Genomic DNA, 8,119 nt, shown 5'->3' on the forward strand with positions numbered 1-8,119 from the left:
AAAAGCAGGAAAAAAGAAAAGGAAAACAGAAAGTACTGCCCTCGATTCCGCAACTTAATATAACGGAAACAAAAAAGAAAACATGAAAGGTTAAAATGGCGACCATTTGCGAGAGAGCGACGCCTCTCATAATGGGCCTGGCATTCAGAACACAATCATAACAAGTGGCAGTCTTATTCTTCTTCTGTTGCACTACCTCTAATCTCCCATTTAAATGCCTTGTCTCTTGTGGAGGCCCCCTCTTTTTCACCCTTCTGAGCAAACTCAAATAAAAATCCGGAAGTTTAGAACCCATCTCTCTCTCTCTCTCTCTCCCTCTCTGTGCCTGCCATCATAGACCCCCAAAAAAAAAAGAAAAAAAAAAGAAGCCAAATCCAGCTACGGACCTAAACGATAAAAGCCCGTCCATACCCACATATGGAAGGCCAGTTTGGTCATTGAACAAAAGAATTGCCCCTTTCGTTGACCCTTGTAACCCCAACGGCGGCCCCAACGGCGCCGGCCTTGCCACCCCCCTTCCTATAAAACCCCAAACCCCTATTCCTCCTCAATCCCCCCCCTCTCTCTCCTCAATCCGCAGCTATTCTCCTCTTCTCCAACTCCTTATATACCTGTACGCGCGCAACGTATATTGCTACAAAGAGAAGCAAAAAAAAGGGAGTGAGTGCCTTATATTTGTAGTAGTACCAGGGGACCAAGCAAGCGAACGAGAGAGGAGGAGGGAAAACAGAATAGGAAGAGGGATGGGGGAGATGGTAGGGTGGTGTTGGAAGTGGTTTTTGCCTCTGGGTGGTTTGGTTGTGTGCATGGTCATGGTACTCAAGCTGTTGGATTTCCTTTGGTGGAGGCCAAAGAGGCTAGAAGAGCACTTCTCAAAGCAAGGCATAAGGGGTCCCCCTTACCGTTTTTTCATTGGATGCGTCAAAGAAATGGTTGGTTTGATGCTGGAGGCCTCCTCCAAGCCAATGATGCCTCACAACTCCCACAACATCCTTCCTCGAGTCCTCTCCTTCTACCACCATTGGAAGAAGATCTATGGTACCATAACCCCCTCCTCTCTCTCTCTCTCTCTGTATGTGTTCTTTACTTGGCCTGTTTAGTCTTTATTCCTAGCAGTGTACTTTGGTGCTTGAGGAGGCAGCGGGTGGTGTTGGTTTTGGTGTGAAGAGGTGTCTTTGGCCTTGTTTCGTTTTGTTCAGGCTTTTCTCATAATTGTTTTTTTTTTTTTTTTGTTCTGGGGCTACTTTCCTTAACTTTGCTTATGTTTCTCTCCCTAACGTTGAACCTTAGAAGGGTTCTCAAAGTATAAAAGGCGATGGACGGTGCTTGTGCGTTTGGGCTTTGTTGAGGCTCATCATATATTTCTGGGCTTGTGGGTGGCAACTCCTTTCTTATCCTCTTTTTTGTTTTTGCCCCCCTATTCCCATCTACATAGATTCTATTTTCTGGCGGTCGATCCTTTTGGTTGTTGTCAGCCTTTTTTTCCTTCTAGTGGTGGTGGAGTTAATCAGTTTTCTATTTGCCCATTTCTATGGTGCTTTCGGCATCGAATTATAGTTTGCTACAAGTCTAAAAGCTTAGATGTCGATTTTAAGTCGTGGTGTCTGTAAATTTTCTTTTTCCTTTTAACTATGATAGCCGTTCCCCCCCCCCCCCCCCCCCCCCCCCCCCCCATCCTTTTTAGTGTGCATAATCCTCCTCTTTTGTTATTCACCTAGATTTCTCCTCACTTTCCGCTTTTCAATTTGTACTGTATCACTTGTATGACCCATTGCCTCTTGTTTTTTTCCCTTTCCTCTCCCATTTGATCCCTTTAACCTCTCTCTCTCTCTCTCTCTCTCTCCCACAGACACACACCCACACACACACACACACACAGCGAGAGAGAGAGAGAGAGAGAGACATCGGCTATGTACCGTAGCTTATGGCCAAATGGTCTTTACTGCTGTACCACCTTGGGTTTTCCCCCTATCCACTCAGAGACTCTGTCTCTTTTTGAGCCCTTTTTACAGTTGCTCTTGTAGTTCTCAAGTTCTGGGAGTTGTTTGCAGTTGCTTTCTCTCATTTTCCTTGTCCCCTTCTTGTAACCTTGGGAGGTAGCTGCGGTCTATTGCTGCTCTCCACCATAAGTGCCCCTCCTTTCCTTTTTTCCTCCTGGACATCTCAATAACTCCAGCATTGGCTACATTTCTGCTCTCGATTCAATCCCTTTTGTCACAAGATGGTGGTGGTGCTGATATGCTGGCCCTGCCACTTTTCCAGGTTCCACATTCCTGCTATGGTTCGGGCCCACCGCCCGCCTCACCGTTGCCGACCCCGACCTCATCCGCGAGATCTTCGTGTCGCGGGCCGACTCCTTCGAGCGCTACGAGTCCCACCCTCTCGTCCGCCAGCTCGAAGGCGACGGCTTGGTCAGCCTCAGAGGGGAGAAATGGGCTCACCACCGGAAGGTCCTCACCCCCACCTTCCATATGGACAATCTCAAGGTACCTAATTAATTCTTCGGACGCTTTCCTTTTTTCTCGATCTGCTCTCGTGCCAATTAATTATGCATTCCAAATTCGCACGACCAGCTGTTGATACCGCTCATCGGGGAGACGGTGAAGGACATGGTGGAGAAGTGGTCGTCCGCCATGTCGCCCTCCGGCGAGGTCGAGATCGACGTCTCCGAGTGTTTCCAGACCGTGACGGAGGATGCCATCACCCGGACCGCATTTGGGAGGAGCTACGAAGACGGCAAGGCCGTGTTCCAATTACAGACGCAGCAAATGGTCGTTGCGGCCGAGGCCTTCCGCAACGTCTTCATTCCCGGCTACAGGTAGCTGCTTCTCTCCGTTGGTACCATACATATATATATATATATATAACTGTTCCAATCCAAGCATCTTTTTTTATAAAAAAAAACAAAAAATTCTTGAATTGTACCATAGATTTCTGCCGACGAAGAAGAACACGAGCTCGTGGAAATTAGACAAAGAGATCAAGAAAAGTCTGGGGGCGCTGATCGGCCGGCGAAAGGAGATGAGCTCCGACAAGGAGAAGCCGGACGGGAGCACCAAGGATCTTCTGGGGCTCATGATCGATGCCAGCACCAAGAAAGCACCATCATCCACCTCGGACCGCCGCCGGTCGACGACGACGAGGACAGCATCCACGTCGACGATCACGGTGCGGGACATCGTGGAGGAGTGCAAGACATTCTTCTTCGCGGGGAAGCAGACCACCTCCAACCTGCTGACGTGGACGACGGTGCTCCTCGCCATGCACCCGGAGTGGCAGGAGCGGGCGCGCCGGGAGGTCCTCGAGGTCTGCGGCTCACGTGACATCCCCACCCGCGACCACCTCGCCAAGCTCAAGACCGTAAGTACCGCCGCTACCCATTTTTTTTTTAAAAAAATATTGTAATTGTTTTATTATTATTATTATTATTATTAGAGTGACATGTCGGTCCTTTCGAAGAAGGAAGAAAAAAAAAAAAAAACTCATAGATGATGATATTATTTGTGCAGATGGGTATGATACTTAACGAAACGCTACGGCTGTACCCGCCGGCGGTGGCGACGATAAGGAGGGCGAAGGCGGACGTGGAGCTCGGGGGATACCGGATCCCTCGGGGCACCGAGCTGCTGATCCCGATCATGGCCGTCCATCACGACGCCCGGCTCTGGGGGGCGGACGCGGCCCAGTTCAACCCGGGCCGGTTCGCGGAGGGTCCGGCCCGGGCGGCCCGGCATCCGACGGCCTTCATCCCCTTCGGGCTGGGGGCCCGCATGTGCATCGGCCAGAACCTGGCCCTCCTGGAGACCAAGCTGACGGTGGCCATCATCCTTCAGCGCTTCGCCTTCCGGCTCTCCCCCTCCTACGTCCACGCACCCACCGTCCTCATGCTCCTCTACCCCCAGTACGGTGCACCCATCCTCTTCCGTTCCCTCTCCTCAGCATCACCATCACCGCCGTCCGATCCGCATCATCCCTACCACTGGTGACTGCCTCAACCATCCGTCCGTGATTCCTTCCATCCAGTTTTTTTTGTTTTTGTTTTCGTCTACTGCAGGCGGCGGAAGCACCACAGCGCGCGGCGACCCATGTATCATGATGACCGGGCAAAGAGGAACCACCCATCATCATAGGGATTTTTTTTTTTCTTTCTTTCTTCTTCTCCTCCGCTTTCTTTCTTTTACCCAGACGACTAAAATACAACGCCCTGTACTGTTGCTACTTGTGTCCTGCGAAGCGATGCAGAACGAGACAGCCGCTAACGTGCGTGCCTGCCCCCCTTCGTTAATTACCTCCCACCCTCCATGTAAAAAGATGCCCGGCGATTGTCTAAAATACCCCCCTTTAAGCCCATATCACCTTTGTAGCCTTCATTTAGATTGACACATAAACCCTCCTCCTCTGTCTCTCTCTCCTTTGCACTCACTCACGCTCTGGTGTATATCTACTGTATACTTTTCAATGGAAATTGTTTAGTTTACCCTTGGAAAGTTCAAAAAAAGCCACTGGAATTGCTCTCGCCCTCCCTTTCTCTCTCTGTGGTCCCTGTTTTATATGCAGTTTTTATGCGTAGAGAATCAATGCGGACGCAGTGGAACAGGGGAAGGTTGGAGGTATTGGGTGACAGGGCCAACAGTTGAAGTGACTGAAACGTGAGTACAAAATTTTGAGGGGTTATAATTGGGTGTGGCTCCGTCGCAACGCTGGACTGCGGAGATGGCCGGGAGTGGGGAAAGCCTGAGACGGGATGTCCGGCCTCGGGCTAGGCTAGCTGTCACTGGGGAAGCCGTTCCCCGAGGACCGACCGCCGGCACTGTGACTGCGTATGTCACCCTTGTCCTTCTCGGATGGGGCCCACCTCTCCGGCATCAGGCATCTCCGTACGTATGTTGTGTCTGCACACCATGCTTCTATATATCCTACCATGTACCGTATAGTGTTGCAGGTATAAGCACCAGAAAGCACTGTATAAATGACCGTATGGATCCAGTATAAGCACCAAAACGGCTGCATACATGACCGTATGGCCCCGCGGCAGGAGGCAAATCCTCCTTCACACAACTCTCCAGATAAATGGCAATAAAAAAAAAAAAAAGAAAGAAGGGAAATGGCGCCAAAAATTAACTGTATGATGCACATAGAAAAAAAAAAAATCTTTCATGATTTGAATATCGAACCATATGATGCCCATTTGCATATAGTTTATGAACAACAAGTAAAATGCAGCTAAATCTTAGAGATTGGCCTACCAACATTAATGATCTATGGACTAAATGGAGAAACAAAAAATTCCAACAACCAATGAGAAAAGCTACGGATCAGTTGATTGCAACTGTGCGTTAGAAAATATAGAAGGAGCGAAATGTTTGGAATTTCTTTTAAAAATCAAGTTCTCTCTGTTGTGTTTTGCAGAAAAGTTTATCAACCTTTTTCGGCTGAAAGTATTTGTGTTAAGAGAAGCTGCTTGATTCTCATCTCAAACCTGAAAATAATCTTTGGAGTATTGGCGTCGCACGTTAAGAGACGATGATTTATCTTTTTTGAAAAAGGCCGACTCACATCCGGATGCAGAGCTTATATAGTTGTACATTGAAGATATAGAGATCCTTCAAGTTATTTATGAGATTGTTCAGCTTGTCGAACAGCTTAATAAATCTACTTACAAATCGCTACCTTTTGTAAAAAATTTTATATATATATATATATATATATATAAATTTTATAAATAGTTTCTGCAAAATTTATTTTTTTAATAAAAAACGGACGGCCTTGCCGCTCTTTTTATAAAAAAAAAATATCGAACTCAACTTTCAATAAGCTGGTATTATTGGACAAAAGAAAAATTATTTTGTATTTGAACACCATAACAGACTAACAGTTATATATTTGGAGCAATATCCCGAATTTGAATCCCGCGGTACCAAATTTTAAAGTGACATTAGTGGTTCTTTTATTTGTTATTTTTTTGGGAAAAAGGAATAGTTGTTTTCACCAAGAAAAATAGGAGTTGTAGGGTCGTGCTGTCCCTCGATATGGTCATGATCAGGGCACATGTTTCAATCATATCTAATGATCGATCTCAAACTAATCAACAGGACATTTATGGATCACGACATATCAGTGAAGCATTTCTTGCGAAGCACATCCGGGTACAGGTCACAGGGGACCCCTTCGCAAGATCATGAGAGTTTCCTTCCTTCTCTGGTGATAAAAGCAAGAAGGAAGGCAGTTAATTAGCTGTAGCAGCACAGCTTGATAAAAGCAAGACTCAAAAAACAAGCAAAAGAATAACTCAAGCATTGCGACGGACAATTTCGTGCTTCCTCGATCTCCTACCAACTCGAGAGCCAGTTAAGCTGTAGCAGCACAGCATGCATGTGTCGATCGCGCATCCTCCTCCATGGTTGCTGGGGGGCTTTCAAATGTCACGGAGCTTTTTTTTTTTTTCTTCTTCTTTTCTGGCAGGAGCAACCTTTTGGGGATCTCCTGGGGCCCTCCCTTGGGAGCTCTGGATGTGCTCTCATGGTGTTGCTGGTCCCCATGAGAGCATGTGGCGCGGGTCCTTTCTCGATCCTACCCAGTGCGTACTTCCCATGCATAGAATATGGTAGGCATGCCGAGCAGTCATGTGACCCATCCCAAGGTATAATTACATTTGAATTTAAATAATTCCAATCTTAACTGGTTCTTCCTAGGCCAGTTTAACTATTCCTAAACCACACTTCTGGAACTGGATCTAGACATGGGTGGCGGCAACCAGCACGCAAGGTGAACTTTATCCTCGCGATGGCCATCTCAAAAGGAGTGTAAAGATCATGGGTTATCTACTGATGATCTTCGCAATTGATAAGGGTCACACTCATCCTAGGGAAAGGCACTCTTCTCCATGCTTTATGGAACAACTGTGTGCTATGCATGTCATACAGTAAGAGAATGGACAAGGTAGCAGCAGGACCCATACGATCATCATAATAGGACTGCTTTGTGCATGCAATGTCTGTGGAGGCATGGAGGGAGAGAGAGAGAGAGAGAGAGAGAGAGCTCCAAATGATGGGAGCAACAGGAAGTTTGCATTCCCAATGCTGTGAGGCACTGCTAGCTCATTAAGAACTCAAAATAGCTTTTGATAATACTACAGGAGTGGCTGGTAGGAAGCGCGATGGAGGTGTCTTAACGAGAGGTCTTGTCCTTTTCTCAAGAGGAGGCCTTTGTTTATTAGTTGATTTGATTTCCCTGTTTGGGGAACAGATTCCTATCTCGCATTTATGTACTCAGAAGGAGCTTGATTCCCTTGTGATTGTCTAAGAGAGGAAAGCAATTTTGCTGGTGTTTCCATCAGAATTCTCTACTAGAGGGAGGCCTTGTTGATGTGGCACATTAGGCCGCTAGTTGAGATTAAGTAATCTTAAGTCGATTAGCTAGAACATGGGCAGCTCATCTGTGCGAATTAGAATGTCCCTCGTATTGAGATACTCATAAACAGAAAAGCTTTTCTTTGAAGTTATGCTTATCTAAACAGCAATGTTCTTCCTTCCTGTTTGTTTTTTTGATGGAAGGTTGCTGGCCATCTTAAACTAAGTTCCATGTGGGATTATGAAAAGATTTTTCTTATTCCTTATCGAATGCCACCTACATATGACAATAGCTGAGATTGACTCCTGGAAGAAACCGATAGTAATGGTATTTGGAATCTTTTACATGCAAGAAGGTGGCTAGCTTATAATATTGATCCTCTCAAGCAATCATGCAGGAGACCATGTTCCCTGCCTCTCTTTTTTTTTTTTCCTCCGTAATTGTTCACGTTATGGCACAATATATTCATGATAAGGAGACATGATCTTCAAGCAAGATGTACTTGAAGAGTACATCAAACTTATTAGTTAGCATCAGATGCGAATACTTCTCCAAGGAAAAAAGAAAAGGTGTCCTCATCCTTTTAGAGTACAGCGCAGTGGGTGGGTCAACTCTAAATCAACCAATGATTGAATTGAGGCCTCACAAAAAAAATGAGATCACTCTTCGAAATCATTCGTCACTCGCATTCGTCTAAATCACAAAACTTCCAGTTTGTCGAAATAAAGGTGTTTTAGTAGGATAATATAAAAATAAATAACTTTCCTTT

The 8,119-nt window shown here is 46.2% G+C and overlaps 1 protein-coding gene across 1 annotated transcript; it reads left to right on the forward strand.

Annotated features, from left to right (window-relative positions):
• Window positions 1-552: 552 nt before the first annotated feature.
• LOC103708830 (cytochrome P450 734A6) lies at window positions 553-4,518 on the forward strand. Its single transcript, XM_039128713.1, has 5 exons — window positions 553-1,038; window positions 2,263-2,486; window positions 2,574-2,818; window positions 2,931-3,360; window positions 3,510-4,518. The coding sequence occupies exons 1-5, from the start codon at window positions 744-746 to the stop codon at window positions 3,984-3,986; spliced, it is 1,671 nt and encodes a 556-aa protein (XP_038984641.1). The 5' UTR covers window positions 553-743; the 3' UTR covers window positions 3,987-4,518.
• Window positions 4,519-8,119: the final 3,601 nt, after the last annotated feature.

The sequence above is a fragment of the Phoenix dactylifera genome, chromosome 8 (assembly GCF_009389715.1).
Source record: "Phoenix dactylifera cultivar Barhee BC4 chromosome 8, palm_55x_up_171113_PBpolish2nd_filt_p, whole genome shotgun sequence".
NCBI classification, from domain to species: Eukaryota; Viridiplantae; Streptophyta; class Magnoliopsida; order Arecales; family Arecaceae; genus Phoenix; species Phoenix dactylifera.

Excerpts from the sequence above, each read along its gene's own strand:
- LOC103708830 (XM_039128713.1), top strand. The coding sequence starts at position 744 with ATGGGGGAGATGGTAGGGTGGTGTTGGAAGTGGTTTTTGCCTCTGGGT. Across the intron at positions 2,487-2,573 it reads TCCATATGGACAATCTCAAG|CTGTTGATACCGCTCATCGG; the intron begins GTACCTAATTAA and ends TCGCACGACCAG. Across the intron at positions 2,819-2,930 it reads GTCTTCATTCCCGGCTACAG|ATTTCTGCCGACGAAGAAGA; the intron begins GTAGCTGCTTCT and ends ATTGTACCATAG.